Source organism: Cavia porcellus, unplaced genomic scaffold, assembly GCF_034190915.1.
Source record: "Cavia porcellus strain 051 isolate PalLab524CR breed Dunkin Hartley unplaced genomic scaffold, mCavPor4.1 scaffold_28, whole genome shotgun sequence".
Lineage (NCBI taxonomy): Eukaryota > Metazoa > Chordata > Mammalia > Rodentia > Caviidae > Cavia > Cavia porcellus.
This window is the reverse complement of record NW_026947511.1, coordinates 4,293,822-4,317,011: the sequence shown is the minus strand read 5'-3', so window position 1 is coordinate 4,317,011 and position 23,190 is coordinate 4,293,822. Positions and strand designations below refer to the sequence as shown.

Below are 23,190 nucleotides of genomic sequence, written 5' to 3'. Positions count from 1 at the left end.
CAAACATGGGTTGTTATAGAGTAGGGGAGGTAAGACAGCCATCTTTGTCCCAAAAAATCTACTTTCTGTCCAATTTTTGCACTATTGGCCAACATTTGCATTGTTTGTAAGAGTGGCCCTTAGTTTCACAACTTCCATGGACCCTTAACTCCTCCCACTATTTCTAAACACTGCCAAAATGTAACACAGGGAGAGGGGCCAAAACTAGACCTATTACTTAGCCTCTCATATCTGTAAGCAGGATAGTGAGTTCTGCTTCAGGTGACTGACATGGAACTGAATATGATATAAAAATATCTCCCAAAAACTCTTTGAGGATTGAAAGAGTCCAGAATTGACCCCTCTCTACCTGAGTTGAACAGTACACTCAAAAAGTAATCAGTTCCAGCTTAAAATATATAAAATAAAATGATGATTTACAAAATGCCATGTTTTGTTTAGAAAACAAATGCATTTAGTAACTTCTGTTCTTTGAAAGAAAATGGTCAAGTTGAGTATATTTTACAGTTTCAGAGTTTCAGAGTATTAATATGCTAAGGCATAATACAAATATTCTACCAACTGCGATTAACTTTCATTATGGTCAATAACAATATTATTGCTTGGAAATTTTGCTTTTAGCTCATTCTTGAACAAGAACCTAATGTTGTGGGGACATTTCCCCTGTATTTATTATTGAATTTGTTGAGCTACACTGAACAAACTTCTGTATCTTTTTTGGAAAAACCTATTTCAGATGATATAAAAGCATAGCATAGAAGGACTCATTTAATACCATAGAAAATATTATCACAGACAAGATGAGTGACCTGGTTAGACCAAGAAATCTGTTTCGCAATGTCTTCAGAGTATAACAAAGTAGGCTTTCCCTCCAGGACGTTAGCCTTCTGAGATGCAGCATTTACCCCCAACATTTCTAACATATAGTCTCCCTTAATCTTCTCCCATTTATGTACAACATTTCTACCTATCACTTCACACCAATTTATGCAAGTTTACAACATAAAAACAAAGTGTGTCTGCCTTAATGTGCATTTGTTTATTCTTGAGGACTGCTTTGGGTTGGAAGCATGGAGATTGATACTTACAAAATGAATTCAAATGCATTTTACAATTATTTAGTGCATACTACATAAAAACACTTTAGAAACCAACTGATAAAAAATTAATTATATTTACAAGTTCCCTTTTCCAATTCAAGGACAGCAGTTAAAAAATACATCATTATCTGTGGGTAAATTTCTAAAAATTCTTTGGTTCAGGTTCATGATTAAAATCTTTTCAAGCTATTTTTCTTACTGTTTTTTAGAAACATCTTCCCTGAACTATTACAATGAAGCCTTTGAGCAACTCCTGATAGGGAAAATGTAAAGCATGAGGAATGTAACTTTTTTTTTTCATTTCAAACAAGGGAGACGGTTTGGATTCCAAGGCAGTTGTTTGCATTTTAGGTTAAATATTTTATCTTTATGTTCAGTTATAACTCATACCGTGGAATAAAATTTCTTCAAATTTTATTTGTATAAAACTACTCTGTTCCTGTTTTAACAGTAGTTCTACTATATCTAGATATACTAATACAGGAATGTTCATCCAATCCTTTTGTCTCTACAGTCTTCACCTGAAGAATACAATGTTTCAGCCAATTTACATTCAAATGTCCGTTCTATCATTTTTATTGTTTTATGAACAGAAGTTCAAAATGCAGATGTACTATGAGTATGTACCAAGATGCTCCTATTTTACATTTCATTTCTTGACTTAAAAAATCCAATAATCTCTTGGCTTTACCTAATTAGAAAAACCACTGATTATATTTACTTTTATGAAAACATCTATTAGAGTTTATTTAAATCAAACAGTGCTTTGTTTTTAGGGGAAAGAGAACTGTAGTTATTTTGGTTAAAAAGTAAAATAAATTAAAATCTCTAACAAATTGCAAATTATGATTCCTTACAAGTTGATTTTATACAGTAGAAATTTTTAAAATGCAGCCTTCATGGTACACACTTGTAATTCCAGCACTCTGGAAGCTCAAACAGGTAGATCACCATAAATTCAAGAGCTACACAGTGAGTTCAAGACCACCTTGAACTACACAGCCAAATCCTGTCTCAAAGGGGGAAAAAACGGGATATGCAATCTTGGAAATTGATTTAAACAAGATAATCTCAGATCGAAATTAAATTTTAAAATATGCTTTGGTAAGCACACATACAATTTTTTGAAATTATACTTACAGGTAAATGAGTGAACACCTGAAAGATACTTCTCAAAAAGTTAATTAGATCCATTAAATAACCACTTGCTCTTCCATCTGGCTCAGACAATGTCCAGTCATAATCAGCAAGCTGAACAAATTCATCAATTTTTTGGTTAAGTTTGGTATATATTTCTCCTTCTGCTGCATGTCGAGCATCCTGATGGGACAAAACAGCAAAGACATTACAAAGCGTATTATAAATATATATAGATGCAAAGCAGATAATATTGCAAGTTTCTCAAAATTCTAAATTTTACTTTTTTTTGTCTAATATTTTAATCATTTATTCAAAGTCCATGAAAACTGGGGAGGGGGTTGCTGGGACTACTCTGTTTATGTAGCTATATATTACATTTTTTCTTCTTTCTTTCTCAACCTTACTGTCATCTTTTTTAGCTTTATGTGCTTGAACAGTTTAAGAGGTATTAATTCCCAACTTGTTCTCACAACTTAATAAGGCCCTTAAGAAAAACAGAGATGAGAAAACAAAAGTTATTAAGAACAATTCACACTACATCTGCCCACTAACTTACTAAGTGAAACTAAGCTGGACCACCACACTGAAAATGAAACAGGTTAGTGCCGCCATCTTGTGGGAGTGAAACCAATGCCTGGCTCGGAAACCAATGCCTGGAGAACCCCACTGAGGTTTCTGGCCAGGGTCACTTCCACGTATCCACAGCACGGGGAATATCTTCAGGAACCCCAAGAGGCTTTTTGGCAAAAAAGAAATATAATTCTTATGGTGGACCAGGATGCTGCTGGAAAGATGATTCTGTAGAAACTGAAGCCTAATGAAACTGCAACCACCGTTCTTACCACAAGTTTCAATGTGAAGATCTGAATACAAGAACTTCGGCTTAACCTCATGGGATGTGAGTGGCCAGGACAAGATCTGCCCACTCTGTGATCCAGAACACTTAAGGCTTAATCTTTGTGGTGGACAGCATCGACAGAGAGCATGTGAACAAGGCCTGTGAGGAGCTCTAAGGATGCCAACCAAAGAAAGCTCTGGGATGCTGTCTTCCTTATATCCGCCAACAAGCAGGACCTCCCCAAATGCAACGAATGCAGCTGAAATCACAGAGAAGCAGGGGCTACACTTTATGCCACCAGTGGAGATGGACTCTACAAAGGACTGGACTGGCTGTCCACTCGACTCTGGAACAGGAAGTGAACCAGAACTCTCCTCCCCCCATCCACTTTCTCCTCTTCACCCTCTGCTTTCCTCTCATGTGGCAAACTGCATGACTCTGTGGTCCTGAGTGCCAGAGCTGTCTCCATGGGTTGGTCAAAGTGTGGACACACCATCCAGCCAGGTTTTATTTAATATAAATAGTTTCTGTCTTGACTGCATGGACACTGGGCCTCCAGGAGCGACTGGGCTACGATTGGTGTCAGGATCCATTTGGTGGTGGGTTTTAACCCAAACTCAGTGAATTTTTAAAATTAGTTAAAAATTACAAGGAAACCTGTAATGGGGCCAACTATTGATAAGTACGCAGCTGAAGTGACACCCTCTATTTCTAGTCCCCACTTGAATATGTTGGGCAAAGTCTGGGTCTCCCCAGCAGGAAAGCATGCAAGCTGGACCACAGTCCCAGAGCACCCCTATCTCCATCTGTGAAATGGCTTTCTCTCTCAGCTTGAAAGGGTCCTATTTGCCGTCAGAAAGGATGACTTCTTATTTTTTTCCTTTGTTTTGTGATAACAACCTACAGCTGTTAAATTTATCATGGGGAAACTGCAGAACTGGTTTATTTGACATCGGCATAGTGCACACTGGGGATGTAATCCCAGCACTGGGGATGCTGAGGCAGGAGAATTCAAGGACAGCCAGGGCTCCATAATGAGCAATAGGCCAGCCTGAAATACACAGTGAAAACCTGCCTGAAAAAAAAATGAAAAAGCAAAACAAAACAAAAACATACAAATGAGTGAAGTGTGAAGTCAGCAAAAGCAGTAGAATAAAGGTCTTCAAGTATTTTCTCCTCCATAAAAGCAACAAGAAAACCTGAAAAAAATAATCAACTTTTTCAGAACTCTGAAAATTAATTCAAAATTTCAACAATCCAAGGAGCATTTATTCAAGAAAAATAGCTGAATCTTGGTAAAAACATAAGCTAGACAGCATTTTACTCTGACCTATCTCTATTTCTTATCCCCCATTCCATCTGCATGTCATTTTTTAAAATCAGTACCTTAACAACTGTGGCAAAAATCAGCAGCCTATCAATTGCCAAAAGGGACAGAATAGGATTGGTGCTTCTTCAGAGATACATTATTATTACTTGACCTATCTGGTGGTTTCCTAAAAGATTCCATCCCTCTTTGCAAAGTGTCTTTATTTAGTCTTTATTAGGTCTTTATTTGACCTAAATCAGGGCCTGTCCAATGCAAGATGCCTTTTCCCATGGGTAATGATCAAAAACAAGAGCCAAATTTCACTCTTACAAGTAAGGTAGTAGTTAAATGAAAGAGTTAAAAATTATATTGGGAAATGAGCTGTCCCTAGAGGACTTTTAAAAACTGGCATATTCCTAGGAACCTAAAAGGTTATGTGAAAGAAAGGGCTGTATACATGATCAGAAAAGACTTGGGAAGGCTCTAAACACTCACTTATGGCTGATTTTTAAATTCTATGCAATCAGGAAGTATAAATATAAGCGGTTGTTAACTTAGCACCTAAGTGCTTAAAGCACGCATCAATGTGCACATAGAATCCCTTGGCAAAAGTGGGAGATTCCATGGTCTTAAGCTTTTAAGAAAATCTGTATCTAATCATTAGCTGAATATTAAGATAACCAAGCAGAGACTTCAGTGCCACACAAGACCAAAAATACAGATTTTAAGATTTAGTTCAGAAAAGTCACAAAACAACAAACCCTAGTGAAAGGAAACAATCTGATTCAAAGGTTGCCCCATTATAGTAATCAATTTATTTATTAGTTTTTGAGACAGGGTCTCACTTTTATAGTTCGGGCTGGCTTTAAACTTACTATGTAGCCCAGGCTGGTCTGGAACTCAAGGCATCCCACCACAGTCTCCTGAGTGCTGGGATTAAATGAATGTGGCACTCCACATCTGGCAATGTTTAATTATTTTAAATGTAGCTGTTATGCAAGTAAGTAAGAACATAAGACCTTTGCACAGGAAAAAATAGTAATGAAGAGAAATGGTTCATGACGAAGTCCAGAAGCTGGACTTGTAGTAAGCTAAAACTTCAAGTAAGCTTCAAGTAAAATATGTTCAAAAAACAAAAGCGACTTCCGGGAGAACATGGCGGACAGATAGCAGCAGCTATGGAGGCTCTCTGAAAGACCCAGCTTAGGATCCAGGAATGGTGCGGAGTAAGGAATCATAACCAAGTGGAGATATGCCCTGCTGACCCAAGAACAAACTGGGCTGAGGGAAACCAACTGGGAATGCAATCCTGGTGTTATAACAGGAACAGAAAAACCTCAGTGTGGAAGCTGGAGGCCATGCCATTGGAAGCCGTGATTTGGGTTTCCCGCCACTGCTGCTGTGTCTACATCGGCTCGGCAGGGAGAGAGACAAGCGAAAGCTCTGAGAACGGGAATCAGTGAACGGAGTTGAAAGCAGGACGGGCGGGGAGCTGTACACTGACCTGCGGTGAGTGAGAGAAACTGGGACTCTTCCATGGTCTAGGAGACTCCAACAGAGGACATTCTGGGACCCGGCAGACTTGCGAGAACAGGGCGCTGCAGTGACTTCAGTCACGTATCCCCCTCTCAAGCGGGATTGGTGAGCAGTGCCTAACCTACGTGACGCTGCTGGCTGAGACTCAGTAGGCTAGCACAACCCAGATGCCAGCACCTGAAGGTGACCTGGAGGGGCAGGCCCGCATAGGCTGCCTGCTCTGCAACTTCCTGGTGAGCTGTGGTAGGCAGGAACACCTAGCCAGCACAATGCAATCAGACTGTGGCCAACAGGGAAGGAAGCTGGGCCGTCTATATACGCTTGCATATATAAAGAATAAAGAGTATGGGAAGAGGCAGCAACAAGAAAGGGTCCTCAGCCCCGAATCCTGAGAAACAGGCAATAGCAGACACGGCACCAATAGATATAAAGCGCTATCTCCAGAGCCTCATAGACAATTTCAGGAATGAAGTTATTAATGACCTGAAGCTAGACATAAGCAAAATAGTTAGAGAAATGCTAAGCACCACCCAAGAAAAAATAGATGGTGGAATGGAAGAACAGAAAAAGAGGGGAGAATTGTTTGATGGAGAAAATAGAGAAAGCATAGAATATGTGAAGCAGGTTCAAAGAGATGACCAGGAAACTAAAAACTCTATTGAAAACTGGCATAACAGCCTGAAAGAAACTAAGGACAGATTATCTGAACTGGAGGGCAGATTTGTAATATGGGAGCATGAAATGAAAAACTTCTTAAAAATAACAAAGAAACAAACAGCAATAATACAAAGACTAGAAGATGATAAGAGGATCTATAACTTAAGAATTAAGAACATAAAAGAAGTAGGGACACAAACAAATGAACTACAAAAGCTACTCCCAGAAATAATCCAGGAGAATTTTCCTAATTTAGCAAAAGGTAAAGATACTCAGTTGTATGAAGCATACAGGACCCCACCCACCTACAACCCAAACAGAACAACACCCAGGCATATAATAATTAAAATTCCAGAAATCCAATACAAGAACAGAATATTAAAAGCCATCAGAGACAAGAAACAGATCACTTACAAGGGAACACCCATCAGAATTACAGCAGACTTCTTGGCACAAACCATCAAATCACGAAGAGTGTGGGGGGAAATAATTCAAGCTTTGAAAGATAGTAATCTCCAGCCAAGATTGATATATCCTGCACAACTATCCCTGGAAATTGATGGAAAAACAAGGTGCTTCCAGGATAAAGAGGAACTAGGAGAATATGCGACCACCAATTCAACTCTACAGAGAATATTGCAGGATATTCTAAAAAAGAAAAATACGAAGAATCCACAAATAGTGGCAGAGAGGCCACAATGAATGGAGTAGAAAACAAAATGAAGAAGACAAACTGACAACTAATGACAGAAAAGAGCTCAGCAGAAATGAGGCAGAGAAGATTGGATGATAGGAACAGCTATTTTGGAGAAAATGACGTCTTAATAGGTAACACTGATTTAGTATCATCTTGTTTTGAAATCTCATCAAGCTTTTGTTCTTCTGTCTCCATTGGTCTAAACAGGTTGTATCTTATTGGATTTTATTATGTATGATAGTATAAGCAAAAACTTTTATAGACAAGGAGATTATACAGAAACCATTGTTCATTTTCTGTTAGTTGATTCTAAATACCTTGTAATACTGTCATTCTCTTAAATGGTTTTACATTGTTTTGATATATTTGATGCTATAGTATACGAAGTTATACTCAAAGATTTCAAGGAAAGAGACAATATGGTAACTACTTTTATGTCGGGATTATCTTGTGGTGAAACACTATTTTGCTTAAATGGTTATGTTTTGATCTGCACTGTTTTGCTGTTATGCCCTCTTTTATCTCAATCTCCATTTTATTATTTACTTTTTTATTTTTATCCTTTTAACTAAGGGAAAAATAAATAAAAAAAAAATAGCAGGATATATTATAGTAACCCACTTTGACTTTCCATTATCTTGATTTAAAGCCCTGTATTGCTCTCACCATCTTGTTTTAACTGATGTCCCTCTATTCTGTTTTGCTTGATAGTATCAGGTTCGAAAGTTTAGGCAATAGCTGTGAAGATAGTGGGATTCATTATGATGCCCATTCTGGTTGACTATTATCTACTTTTGAAGACTTGTAATGTCTCCAATGTTTTAGTTTTATTGGTTTTGTTCTTTACTGTTTTGTTCAATTTTATTATAACTAATGATATAGGCAATTCTTTTTAAGATAGCAAGAGGCATTTTGGTAACCATTGTTGATCACCTTGTATTTTGTTTTTACATTATGTATTATGTCCATTCTTTTGATTTGACTGACTCTGTTCTGTTATGTCACATTTGGTTCTAGTCTCTTCCAAAAAAGTAATAAGAACTGTGGGAGCAACAAAACCCAAAATGTGTAATTGTCATTGTACAAAAGAGAGGAAAAGAAAGTGCTCTAAACGATATAACTGCAGGTATATTTAAGTGTATAAGATAGATAATGATATTACTGAGTTTTGTTGGATCATTGAACAGAACTGTTTGCAGGCTCACTGTTGTAATGTCCACTTTATAAGCTTTAATTTTGTAACTTGAACAACTATTTCTAAGTTGACAATATATAATTCATTAACTAGTGATTTCCTGTTTACTTTTTTCTGTAAATCTGTATAACTTGTACCCTTTCTCTGCTTTTTTTCTTTTTCTCCTTAAATAAAATTTTAAAAAAAACAAAAAAACAAAAGTAATTCACATCTAAAGGACCAAAACCAAAATTATGAAAACACAAAGAACATACACAGAAATTATCAAAATGTACAATAAGTGAAATAAATAGGTGAAAGAAACAGAAGACCTAATCAACAATATAAATCAGGGGGCTGTGGATTTAGCTCAGAGGTATAAGCGCCTGCCTTGCAAGCAGGCAGTCGTGAGTTTGATCCCTGGTACCGATAAAGAAGAAAAAGGCAAAAAAAGAAAAAATTTAAAAAACAATATAAATCAGTACAACTACAGAATGTTCAACAACAGTAAACTACACATTATTCTTAAATAGGACGTACTCCAAAAAAGAGCATATGTTTCGATACTAAATGGCTTAAAAGGACTAAAAACTTAACAAGCACTTTTTCTGACCACAACGGAATCAAATCAAAAATCAAATTTGCAACTATATGAAAATTAAACAAGACTATTAAATAAAAAAATAAATCAAAGAAGAAATCAGAATTAAAATTAATAAGTATCATGAAATAAATACAAAAGCACAGTAACCGATTTATAAGATATAACTACAGAAATGTTTTGATGTATATTCATAGTTACATGTTATCTATATTTTAACAAAAGAAAGTCTTAAAATTATTTACCTAAACTTCCACATCAAGAATCTCAAAAAAGAAATGGTAGTGGTAGGTTCTAACTCACTCAGCTCTCAAAAAGAATGACATTAGGGATGTGGGAGAAGTGACAACAAGGCACTGTGAACTCTGTAAACAACGTAATAGAATCATATGTACTGGGACAGGGAGCATCTAGCAAGTGAAAATAAGAAAGATTTCCACTCTTCCCTTAGGTTGTTCTGGGCTGAATAGATTCTCACAATTCTTTGTACTCCTTCAATGAAGGTGAACAACTTGCTTGAGAGAGATTTAATTTGATTTGAGTAACAAGTGTGGAAGAATGAATAGCTATTTATACTATTACTGTAAGAGAGCCTTATTATCACTCACAATTATTACTTACACATTAGACCCAAGTACAACTTAATTCAATGCAGAATTTCTATGAATAGGAGCACTAAAAGGATACTGGATAACTAAGACAGTTCCTAAATTAAAGAATGTCACAATTCAAAGAGAGAGGAAATGTAACAAAACACAACTGGTATTATATTAGAAGTTTTACATAGCATCCCAAGTAAACAAACAAGGAAATAATTAGAAGTTTTATTTGATATCTTAGACAGAGCTTTCTGAAAGTGATATAATTTGAGATGGGGCTTCAAAAAATGTAAGAACCCTCACCAGGTATTTTGGTTTCTATGTCTTTAAAGCTTTTTCAAAAGATGATGATACAATGGGAAAGAGAAACTTAGGCAAGAGGAAGGTGGCAACACTTCACTAAAGACCCAAGACACCCCAGGTCTTTAAATATATTTAGTGGCTATAGAGAATTAATACACCTGGGGCTGGGGATTTAGCTCAGCGGCATAAGCACCTGCCTTGCAAGCGCATGATCGTGAGTTCGATCCCCGATACTGATAAAAAAAATTAATACATGTTAGAATGAGGCCAGCAGCAAAATATGGCTTCTTGGGAATGTGGAATCAAAACACTAGTAAACACCACCTTGGTGAAGAAAAAAAGAATTAGATCTCTGAAAACTGGAAGGGTGCTGAAAGAAAACTACAAACTACACAGAAGCTGGAGAAATAGAGTACAACACAGAGAAACAGTCTGAAAAGCTAACTCTGGCACTTGGATAGGGGGACCTGTGTCCACTAACACAAGCTAAATCTGGAGATGAGAAGGGAGGTGTCAACAGCTCCAGGAGGTCCAACAGCTCCAACTCCAAAAATAAAAGATCAAACTGGCAACGCCAGCCCTCCAAAACCTCATGATATTGTAAGCTGCTAAAATAGCATGGGATTTTACACTTAAAGTGACTCCATTCATATGGCAGGTTATAGATGGAGAAGAAATAACAGTGTGAGACCTGGTATATTTGAGTGTGCTCAATCAGAAGGCATTTTGTGAAGAGGTTAAAACTGAACTACAAAACAACTATACTTCATGGCTTCTGAGGTCACTCTACCAACAAAGACTGGTGAGAGATGGCCACCATAAGAGAGTCACAAAGAAGCCATAGACCAGACATACACCCCCTGACAACTTTAAACTCAGTCCAAGAAGAACACAGGGGTCCCTCTTTCCAAGCTGAGAAGCCTGATTTGTCGTAAGTGGCTTTTGGAAGAGGCTGGATCTGAAAGAGCTCGCATTAAATTGACTGGACTGCTTGTCCCCACCCATAACCTGAGCTACCTATATTCAACACAATCTCAGAGATCTGATTATTTTTCTCCTCTAGCAGTGTGATCAGAGATATGCCCAATCATGGATGTTTTCATCAACCTGAGGTATATGGACACAGGTATATCTGGAGTGGAGTTGTGGGAGGACAGCTCCTAAATATACAGGCCACAAAGTGAGGTGGAGAAATCCACATCTTGTGGGACATAGATGGGTATGAAAACTGGGAGTGGCTGGATAACAGCCATTCTTACTGGGCTAAGATAAGCTGAGACTCATAGGACACCCCTCTTTCATTTCTCACTATCTTTACTGAAAGCAAATTAAGATAAGTCACTAAAGAAATGAAGTTAGCGGGCAATTCAAGAAGGCAACTGGAGAATAGAGGCATGAGTATTGTTTATTTATTTTAAAGAGAATAAACCAAACAAAATAAGCAAATCAAAATAAAACAATGAAAACAACACAGGACTTCAAAACAAGATAATAGGAAATCAACAATGGCTATCATTATGCCTCTTGTTATTTTCAAAAGCATGTAAAATTAACCAAACAACACCAGAACTAAGTTCTTTACTTCAGTTGCTATCTTGTCAGAAATTTCAGGTATTTGAATTCTAATTTCTACTATGTCTGTGTCTCGTGAACTTGTTCTATGTAGGCTAGAGGTCTCAGATTGTATTTTGCTCCTGTCTTGAGGACCCTGTGTTCCTCTGAATCAGCCCATTGCTGCATTCCAGGTACCTCCTGCATTGGCTGCCAGGCCTCAGTGTAGTGGACTGAACAAGGCACCGGAGTTCTTCCAATCTGGGGTTCCTGGAATGGAAGAGAGGCACCAATACTTCCCTGATGGTGACAGGGCCACTGGGCACTGGGTTCACCAGATCTCTCTGGGCCACTGGTGTGGGGCCTCAGGGTATGGTTTCTTCCTATTAAGTCCATTTGTTCAAAGGTTTGGTTCAGTGCTAATATTTCTTTGCTGATTTTCTGTATCACTGATCTGTCTCTCTGTGACAATGGGAGATTGAAGCCTCTCATTACAACTGTGTTACTGCTCCTTTGGTTTTCCATGTCTATCACTGTCTTATATTCTGGGGTGCACCTACATTAAGCTTATGATTTTTATGATTATGGCATTGTGCCATCTCCAGCTTTCTCATTGACCTCAATCAACTTTGTGTTGTTGTTATTCTTTGCTTTGTCTTGTAGCTGTTGGACTGATTTCTCAAGGTCTCTTGCTATTATAAGGTATCTTTCTTTTCATGATCACTAGCTGCAATTCTGTCTTCAAAATCTGAAATGCTATCCTTTCCTTGGTTTGATCTATTGCATATACTTTTTTTTTGGGTTTTTTTTTGGTGGCACTGGGGATTGAACTCATGACCTCGTGCTTGCCAGGCAGGCACTTATGCCACTGAGCTAAATCCCCAGTCCTATTGCATATACTTTCAATGGCGATTTTAATTTTCTGGATCTCTACTTGGATCTGTTTCATGGGTTCCACTTCTCTCCTATGTTGAGCATTTTTGTTCTCATCTTTTTCAAAGTTCATCTATTCTTTTGTGCCTTCTCTAATATCTTTAAGAATCATTTTTTTAACCTGAGAGATCATTTTCTCTATGACCTTTCCACTTGTTTTTTCTACTTCTGTTGTTATCATTTCAGAAAGTCCCAGTGTTTGACTTCCAATTTCATCCATTTCATTGAGATCAATGCCTGCCTTGAGTGAGCTGGGGGTATGGGGCCATACTTCACCTCTACATCTTGCCATCCTCCACATTCTTTTTTTCTTTTATTTTGTCTTCTATGTTGATGCCCACCAACCTCCCATGATATATAGCTCTAACACTAGCTATATATATATAGCTAGTGGTAGCAGTGATATATATGCTATATATACAAAGCAGTGAGGTCTCTCTCAATGAGAAAAGGAGGTATCCATTCCTCAGGATTGGCCTCCAGATTTAGTTGGTTCTATATAGCTATCCCAAGTACCTACTTTCTTTTGGTGTTTACATGTTTACAGTTCTTTGATAATGTCCATATTATGTACTAGAGATGTGCGAAGTATAAAGCCAATCTTGGCATCTGGATGTGGAGGCTGGTACCGATATTCTGTTGGTGGAGTTCTCCAGAGTCCAACTACTGTCCCCGCACTGCTGCTTCAGATGCTTCCGTATTACTGGCCTTGCTAATTAACTTTGACCTCCAAAGGTGTGTGTGTGTGTGTATCTGTGCACCAGCCTGTTATCCTGAGTGTTGGGATACACTCTTCCAATTGGCCCTACTGTCTAGAGTGGGGATGGGGATAATGGAAGAGGTCAGGAGCGTGAACTCACTATTTTCCAGCCAGCCCTCCCATCTGGGATGTAATGGAGTTGGTCCAGACAGTGAACTCACTGTCTTCCAGCCAGCCTATGCTCTAGGATGCAATGGAGGGGCACATACTGCAAACTCACTGTCTTCCAACCAGCCCCACCATCTGGGATATAATGGAGGGGCACAGAGCATGAACTCATTGTCTTCTAGCCAGCCCTACCATCAGAAATGTCTAAATTTATTGTTTTCTACAGACTTTAATAGCAAGCAAATAAACCTAAAATCTAATTCAAGAAGTTAGTGGCAAATGATATTATAAAAAGGATTTTAAGATTTCCAGGGTAAAATGGTAGAATATAAGTATTCTTTGTATAAATCTGTTAGTGAAAAGAGTTAAAGTTATAAAAGAAAATTTATTTTGTTCTTTGTAGGTGTTTGTGTGCATAGTGAGAAACCATGTGATATTTGAGCTCGTGTATATCTGATTTATTTCACATAATGTTCTGAAGTTGCATCCACTTACCTGTAAATGCCTCAGGTTTAGCTTTCCTTATAGCAATGTAGTACTTCACTGGGCATAAATATCACATTTTCCTTAACCACTCATCTGTTGATGACGATATGTATGACATGCTGCTATAAACATAGTTATGCATATACCCCTATAACACGCTGATCTTAATTCCTTAGGGAAGCTACCTAGGAAGGGGGATAGCTGAGTCAGACAGGATTTCTTATTTTTAGGTTTTTGAGGAATTTCCACACCAATTTCCATAAAGAACAAAATAGAAGTAGGAAGTAGAAATAAATTCAAAAATATACCCAAATTATATACTTTTGTTCTAAAAATATTTCAATATATATGCTAATTTGCTTCATTTATACTACTGATTTATCTTAGTTCACTGAAAAGTTTTGTTTTACTATGTTTATAATAATCTTTGAGATATATATATATCTTTTCTTTTTGAGACAGGGTCCACCATATGGTTCAGGCTGGCCTCAGGCTCACTTTGTATCCCAGGCTGGTCTTGAACTTGCAATGATCTGCCTGCCTCAGCCTCCCACATGCTGGGATTATAGGAGTGTGCCACCACATCTGGCTCTTTGGTTTATAGCCTATACTCTGAGTAACTTCTTTGAAGATAACAATATACAGTGTATTAACTATTGTTATTCTCTTGTTATTTGATTATAAAATTTTGTTTTACTTTTTCATATAAAAATTTGAACAAAAATTAAAAACTATATTCTGAAGAAAGGGAGAGAAGAGCTCTAATAAACAAGAAAAAGATAAAAGGAAAGGTAAAAGCATGATGAAATAGGCAACATCAAAAGTATGAGACAATCTACCATACCAAAACTTGGACTAGGAGGCTTACTTCAGGAAACACAGAGTAAGTCTGGAGAGGGCTGGCAGCCAGATAAATAACAGACTTACACTACTAGCCACAAGAGAAACTCACAGTTATTGCAAGTTATGTATTTAGTGTGAGCATTTACTCCAAAAATTATTCTTCGCCCATGGCAGTCTAGCTTTGGAGAAGAAATCCAAAGCAGCACTACCCCATCTATCTCGTAGTGGCGAAACCAAGAGTCATTTTGAGAAGAGGCTTACTGTGTGAGACTGAGCTACTCAGAGTCTCAGAGTGCATGTACCTTCTACACTCTAGGGTCCCTGGGACACACCCCACTGCAGTGACTGAGTGGAAGATGATCACAGAGGCAGTCATGGAAAGGATAAGGATTAGTCACAGAGCCCCTGGAGAAGTTTAATCACTGGGAGCTTAGGTGGTGGAGGAGCAGCACCATCCACTGTGGTAAGGAGTCAGACCTGTTGCTCTGTAGTTATCTGAGTAGACTTGGGTCTGAGGGAATCAGCATCAAGCCTAGCAGGGTACTTGGACCCCTCTGCAGCTCCCACCACATATACACATCCACTGCCTCCTTCCGGCACAGCACGTAGTGGTCTGCTAGCTTTCCACACTTTCCAAGGATATTCCAGTGTTTCCAAGCACACAGATAGGAGGGCCTCTGGAGCAAGCACAGTGCCTCACCAAGCCACTCACTGCAGAACTACATGGGGACAGCACTAGTACCAAGTACACAGAAAGGAAATAAATAAATAAATACAGATAGCCAGACCTAAACCCCCTGGAGTGGACAGAGTACTGGGGCAGACATTATACCTCTGACTGACTTCATCAGAAAGGCAGAAAGGACTCAGCACTCACAGAGCCTCAGCTGGTTCATTAAGTGGAATAGAGAGAAAATGTAAAAAGCCCCAGGTATGACTCTCTCTCTCTCCCTACCCCACAGAAAGTGATTTCAATGCTAAAAGTTCTAGAAAAAACACTACTGATCCAAACAACTTAGCATGGAGGATTCTTTTGATCTCATTATTCTTTTTCCTTTTTCTCTTAAAATTCTTATTTTTGTTTTTCCTGTATGTTTATCTAACTTTATTTATCATTTTTATTCCTTGATTGGGTGTTTTCTTTTTTCCTGTTACTCTCATCTAACTGTAATTACTCTTTTTATTCTTTAGATTTTATCTTCACTTTCTCCTCTTTTAATTTTATTTAAAGAAAAACTAAACAAAACAGAAAATAGGTAAAAAAATAATACATACGTTCAGAGAAAAAAATAAACAGTAAGAAATCACTAGTTGATGTTTACATATTGTCGTTTTTTACCAACTGTAGGGAGCGGCTTCGAATAGCTGCTGCTGCCCTGCCCCTCCCGCCTGAGGGCATTTTGTGTGTCAGCCTACATTTCCCATGATCCTCATGTCTGCCTACATTACCCATAATCCTCTCCTGCTTACGTCATATATCCGGATGTGATGATGACCTATCAGATAACACTCTGTGCCCTCTTCCTGCCCCATTGGCCCGCCTCCACCCTATATAAGTTGTAGCCATTTTGAAAATAAACGAGACTAGGGGCTGGGGATTTAGCTCAGTGGCATAAGCGCCTGCCTTGCAAGCAGGCAGTCGTGAGTTCGATCCCTGGTACCGGTAAAAAAAAAAAAAAAAAAAAAAAAAAAGAAAATAAACGAGACTCGATTGTAATCGCATCCTGTCTCCATCTCTCTTTTCTCTTGCCCTGCCCCCATCCCCGATCCCCTCTCCAGGTGAGACCCACAAACTGGTCCGCAGGCCGGATCAACCAACAGTTGTTCAAGATACAAAAATGAAACATGTAAAGTGGGGATTCAAACAGTGAGACTGAAAACAATTCTGTTCAACTGTCCAACAAAAACCTAGTAACATAGTTGTCAATCCTATACACTTAAACATACATGCAGTTATTCATATCTTTATGTTTACATTAAACAAACTAAAGCAGGTTAAAATCATTCTGAACAAAGAATAATAGTATTGTTGGATTTCACATCATGACACTCTGGGATCAGCACTGGGTACTGTAGTGTCTTTTTTAAAAATTTAATTTAAAGAAAGACTAAACAAAACAGAAAATGCACAGAAATAATACATAATTTCAAAGAAAAAAATAAATAGTAAGAAATGACTAGTTGATAATTACAGATTGTCTTCTTACAAATAGTTATTCAAGATACTAAAGTGGAGCATATAAAGTGGGGATTTAAACAGTGAGATTGCAACCAGTTCTGTTCAACTATCCAGCAAACACTTAGAAATACGGATATCAATCCTATACATTTAAACATACATGCAGTTATCCATACCTTCAATTATGTTGAAATTGAATAACCCCAAGCAGGCTAATATCACTCTGAAGAAAGAATAACACTACTGCTGGGTTTTACATTATGACACTCCAGGATCAGCACTGAGTATTTTAGTGCCTCTTTTTTCTTCAAAGTATCTGTTCATTTCATCATGTGTCATAAGATCAGTTCTCATAAACTGTATATAGATTCTACACATGCATGAGGTTTTTTTTTTTGTTTGTTTTTTTTTTTTTTTTTTATCGGTACCAGGGATCGAACTCACAACTGCCTGCTTGCAAGGCAGGTGCTTATGCCGCTGAGCTAAATCCCCAGCCCCAGCATGCATGAGTCTTAACATGTATTTCTATCCTTTCTATATTAGAGGGAGAAACAAAACAAAGCAAGGCAAAACAAAACATATTCCTATAAACACATGAAACAAAACAAACATATAAGACTGTAGTACAAAGAGTTCTGCCATGGTTCCTGTGTTGTCTCTTGTTATCTCCAATAGAATTGGCTATATCATCAGACATAGCATAACTGAATATATCAGTACATAACAGTATTAATAAAAACACAACTTTGTATATAGTATAGAACTTCAAAAACTGGCAATTATCAAACCAGAATGTGTATCGTAGAGTCTTTTCATCTTCAGTGTAGTTGCCTATACTCTCAGACTTGATACTATCAATCATATCATTTTTAATAAAATCTTCTCTGCCTCATTTCTGTTATACTCTTTTTCTGCCATCAGTTGTCTGCTTATCTTCTTTGTTCTGTTTTCTGCTCCATTCATTGAGGCTTCTCTGCCACTATTCCTGGAATCCTAGTACCTTTCTCTCTCTCTAGAATGCCCTGCAATACTCTCTGCAGAGTTGGATTGGTGGTTGGGAATTTCCCAAGTTCCTCTTTGTTTTGGAAATATCTTGTTTCTCCATTAATTTCCAGAGACAGTTTAGCAGGGTAGATCAATCTAGGATGGAGGTTATTTTCTTTCAAGGCTTGGAATACTTTGCTCCAGGCTCTTCTTGACTTGATGGTTTGTGTTGAGAAGTCTGCTGTTATTCTGATGGGCCTTCCTCTGTAGATTATCTGTTTCTGGTCTCTAACAGCTTATAATATTCTGTTCTTATACTGAATTTCTGGGATCTTGATTATTATATGCCTGGTTGTAGGTCTGTTTTGGTTGTAGGTGTAGGTGGTGTAGAGTTCTGTATGCCTCATGTATCAGAATATCATTTCCTTTTCCTATGTTTGGGAAGTTTTCTTTAATTATTTCTGCGAATAACTTTTGTAGTTCTGTTGTTTGTACCCCAGTTTCTTGATTCACATTCTTTATTCTCAAATTATAGATCTTTTTGTCATCTTCTAGCCTTTATATTGTTACTGCTTATTTCCTTGTTATTTTTAAAAAGGTTTCTTTTTCATACTCCCACATTGCAAAATTGTTCTCCAGTTTGGATAATCTATCCTTAGTTTCTTTCAAGCTGATTTGCCATCTTTCCATAGAGTTTTTAATTTCCTGGTGATCTCTTTGAATCTGCTTCATGTATTCTGTATTTTTTTTTTCTTTTCTTTTTTTTTTTTTTTTTTGGTCTTTTTCCTTTTTATCGATACTGGGGATCAAACTCACGACTGCCTGCTTACAAGGCAGGTGCTTATGCCGCTAAGCTAAATCCCCAGCCCCTATTTTTTTTTTAATATTCTTCACCAAATGGTTCTCTCCTGTGTTTGAGTTCCTCCCTTCTTTCGTCTATGTCTGCTTGAGGGGTGCTTAGCATCTCTTTTATTAATCTTCTTATATCTTGCTTTATTTGGCTAAATATTTCACTTTTGAACTCGTCTATGTGGTCCTGAATATATCTCTTTATGTCCACTGGTGCTGTGTCTGATATTGCATGTTTGCTGTTCTCATTCTCCTTTGTATTTACCTGTCCTGGGTCAATGTCCTCAGGGTTGTGGCCTGGGGATTTTTTGTTATTGCTTCCTCTTTCCATCTTTTTTGCTTCTTCCAGGAGGCCCCAATTTTTTTCTTTGTTGGTTACAATTCTTCTGAAGCACACTGGCTAGATGACCCTTCACACTGCCATGTGCTAGTGGCTGGCCCCTCCCCTCCAGATCAGTCAAGCTGCTGTGGCCTACACTGTATCACTTTGCTCGGCCTCTCCTCCAGACCAGCCAAACCTCCGAGGCCCCACTGGGCCAGTGTGGTTAGTGTGTGCCACCACTGCAGGGACTTCACTTCGGATAACCTATTGGGTCTCAGCCAGGTCACGTGACCCAGGCCTCACTCCACCAATGCCGTTCAGGAAGGGAACAACTGACTGAAGTCACTGCTGCCCCTTGTACTTGCCAGTCCTGCCCAATCCCAGAATGTGGTCCACCAGAGCCCCTCTATTTATGGAATGGCTCCACTCCTATCACTCACCACAGGTCAATGCAGGCACCCTGCCAACTCATCCCTCCGTTCAGCTCACTGACCCCTGAACTCAATGTAACCGCACCTCCAGTGAGTCGAAGTGGCGGGACTTCCTACGGCTCGGCAAGTCGTGGCGGGACCTCAGATGGTCAGCAAGTCACCTTAATTTCTTCTTGGGATGAGAGAATTCATCTCCCTATGTTTGGGGCTCCCCACTCTGCATTATGATGATTTCTAAGTTGACTATCTCAGGGAGCCTCTGTAGCCAGTTGTTATCTATCCACCATCTTTGCTCCTCCCCCCCCCACACACACTCTTTTTTCCTCTTATCTAAGCTTCATTTTCTTTTTTAAAAAGTGTTTCTTCAGGCCAGAAATGGTGGCATATGCCAATCCCACCACTAAAGGAACCTTGAAAGAACTACCATGAGTTTGAGATCACCCTGGGTTACACAGAGAGTTCAAGGCTAGCAAGCTGAACTAGTAGCAACAATGTATCTCAAAAATCCAAACAGAAAAAAAAAGACTCTAACTCTTAATGTTCCTTTTATTATTCTCCTTATTTATCCCTCTAATTTATTAATTTTTACCCTTTTAATTTACTGTATATGATTATTACTGCTTTCTTTTCTATTGTTAATGATGGTATAGCTTTGGCTTTTAAACTTGCTTTCACTGTATTTTGGTATCTGTTTGTCTTTGTGTCATCATCAAAACTTCAGGCAGTTTCCTCTCAGTCCTCAAAGTCTGGTCACTAAAAAGTCCCTTACATAAAAGTAGAAAATCTCAAAGTGAAAACAGTATGTTTGAAAAAACAAGGCAGTATGATTCTTCCAAAACTCCAAAACTTATCAGTAACTCAATATGAAGATATCATAAACAGAATAAAAGATTTATTTTACATATCAGAATAGATAACATTTCACAGAAAGAATTTAAAGCACTGGTTTTTAAAATAATGACTTCAAAGACAATACAAATAAGCTGAATGGATTAAGAAAGATAACTCAGGATATAAAAGAACAATTCAAGAAAGGGATAGAGACTCTGAAGAAGAATCAAATAGAAATCTTGGAAATAAAGACCTCCACAAGTCAAATTAAAAATTCAGGAAAGCATTACCAGACTAGATCAAACAGGAAACAGAATTTTAGGGCTTAAAGACAATGTTGACAAATTATCACACTCATAAATAATAGAAAACATAAAGTATAAACAAAATATCCAAAACTCTGGGATAAAGTTAAAGGACCAAACTCACAAATGTTTGGTATAGAGGAGATCATGTAACTAAAAACAGAGAAAATCTAATTTGGTAAAACAATAGCAAAACACTTCTGGCAAAGATATGGATATTCAAGTACAGGAGGAATTTAGAACACCAAACAGGTATGACCAGAAAAAAACTCTACATCACAATATCACTAAAATGCCAACTAAAAACAAGGAAAAAATACAAAACATTGCAAGAGAGAAATTCCAAGTTACTTTTAAAGGCAAACCCATTATAATATTGCAGATTTCTCTGCAAAAATATTGACATCCAGAAAGGCATGAAATGATAACAGTTCAAACCCTGAAAAAAAACACTACTAATCTAGATTACAATATCCAGTGAAGTTATCTTTAAGACTTGAAAGAGAAACAAAGACCTTCCAAGGTAAGAACAAACTAAAAGAATTCATGACCACTAAACCAGCACTTCAGAATATACTTAAAGCAATCCCACAGAGGGAAGAATATGTAAATAATACAAATTATGAAAGAAACATTAAAAAACAGCAAAATAAGGATTCAGTACATACCCTTCTATAATAACTCAGAATGTATATGGTCTTAATTCTCCAGTTAAAAGGCATAGATTGGCAGATTGGATTTAAAAATGAGACCTGGGGCTGGGGATTTAGCTCAGCAACATAAGCGCCTGCCTTGCAAGGACGTGGTCTTGAGTTCGATCCCCAGAACCGATTAAAAAAAAAAAAAGAAAATGAGACCCAATCTTTTGCTACCTGCAAAAAACACACTTCACCAGTAGACATGCAAACTGAAAGTGAAAGGATGGAAAAGAATATTCCATGCAAATGAAAGTAAGCAGAAGTAGCTAAATATTTACATCCTACAAAGCAGACTTCAATACAAAATTAGATGAGACAAGGAAAGCTACTACATACTGGTAAAAGGAACAATTATCATGATGATATAATATGGGCTGGGGATTTAGCTCAGTAGCATAAGCACCTGCTTTGCAAGCACACGGTCGTGAGTTCGATCCCCAGTACCGATAAAGAAAAAAAAAAAGTATAGATGATATAATACCTATAAATGCATATGCACCAAACAGCGGTTTGCCCAACTTTATAAAACAAACACTGCTTATCATAAAGGGATACAAAGACCCCAATACAATAATGTTATTGTGACTTCAATATTCCCACTCTCACCAACAGATAAGTCATCCAGTTTGTTTTTTGTGTTTTTTTTTTTAAATCAACAAACATCAGAGTTATATAGTGGTCTCACTTCAAAAAAAATTCATCCCACGATTCTGGAAAGGATGGTCACATTCATGTTAGTGCAGGAAAGATGGCCATGGTTGGATGGAGGCAGAGTTTATGAACAAAAAATTTTGTCAAACACTTCTGAGGCCAAAGTGATCATAAACCAAGGTACCACTCACTGTATTATCGTATAGATCAAATAAATTTAATAGACATTTATAGACATTTTGTCTAACAACTGCAGAATATACTTTCAGCTCAAAGAACATTCCCAAAATAGATCATAAAGGCCATAAAGTCTTAACAAATATAAAAAACTGAAGTAATTTTTTGTATCTTATCAAATCATAATGGAATTAATCTATAAATGAACCACAAAAGAAACAACAGAAAGTATACAAACATGTGGAAACCTAATAATTCACTTTTGAATGATTCAGTGTGTCATTTAAGAAATTAAGAGGGAAATTTAATATGCCTAAGGAAGATCCTGGGCATTTTTAAATTTCTCTCTTGCACTGAATTGTGAAACTATGGGGCTTTGCTATGATCATTCTGTATTTACTGTTATTATTTTCTGTCAACTGCATTATGTACACACAATTCCTACCAAGGCAGAAATAACTTCTTTAAATTTTCTAAATTTCAAATTCACTGTATTTTCCAATCACATATCATAAATGCTACACACCGCAATCAAGACACCTAGGATACCAAAAAAAAAAAAAAAAAAAACCAAAAAACAGAGAAAAAGAAAGAAAACATGGCTTTGCTGAATTAAAAAGCATTTATTTTTAACATATTCCTGCCATTTTGGACCACCAGTAGTACATGTGTGACTGTTCCAGTGGACAGCTTGTACCACCCAAATGAACTCTCCTATGGTGCCCAATGAGACAATCATAATGTATCACTGGTGGTTCAGAGATACCTAACCGTAAGACATAGAAATTATGCCCCCATCATGAATGTGCTACAACAACTCATTTAAACTAGACTTAGTTCACTTGCTTTCCTGGATTTCACACTTTCAAATTCTGGATAAGTGATAATATTAAATTAGTTCAGTAATGAACTATGGAATATTAGTAGAAATTCAGCTTCACCGAGCTGTCTCTACCATTTGTTGTCAAAACATGAACAAAACAGTATGTTGGGCTAGGGATATAGCTCAACAGCACAGAGCCTGCCTACCAAGCACAAGATCATGAGTTCAATTCCCAGTACCAAAAACCCCCCCAAAATAATAATAACAAAACGTTGTAGAAAATTAGTATTTTTTATCTTAATTTT

The 23,190-nt window shown here is 37.5% G+C and overlaps 1 protein-coding gene across 4 annotated transcripts in view; it reads right to left on the bottom strand.

Annotated features, from left to right (window-relative positions):
- Positions 1-23,190, bottom strand: part of Exoc6 (exocyst complex component 6) — a 182,446-nt gene that overhangs the window by 64,205 nt on the left and 95,051 nt on the right. For all 4 annotated transcript variants that reach the window (XM_063239365.1, XM_013143813.2, XM_063239366.1 and 1 more), the window contains one exon: positions 2,241-2,420. In XM_063239365.1, coding sequence (XP_063095435.1) covers positions 2,241-2,420 — 180 coding nt within the window. The remainder of the gene's footprint in view (positions 1-2,240; positions 2,421-23,190) is intronic.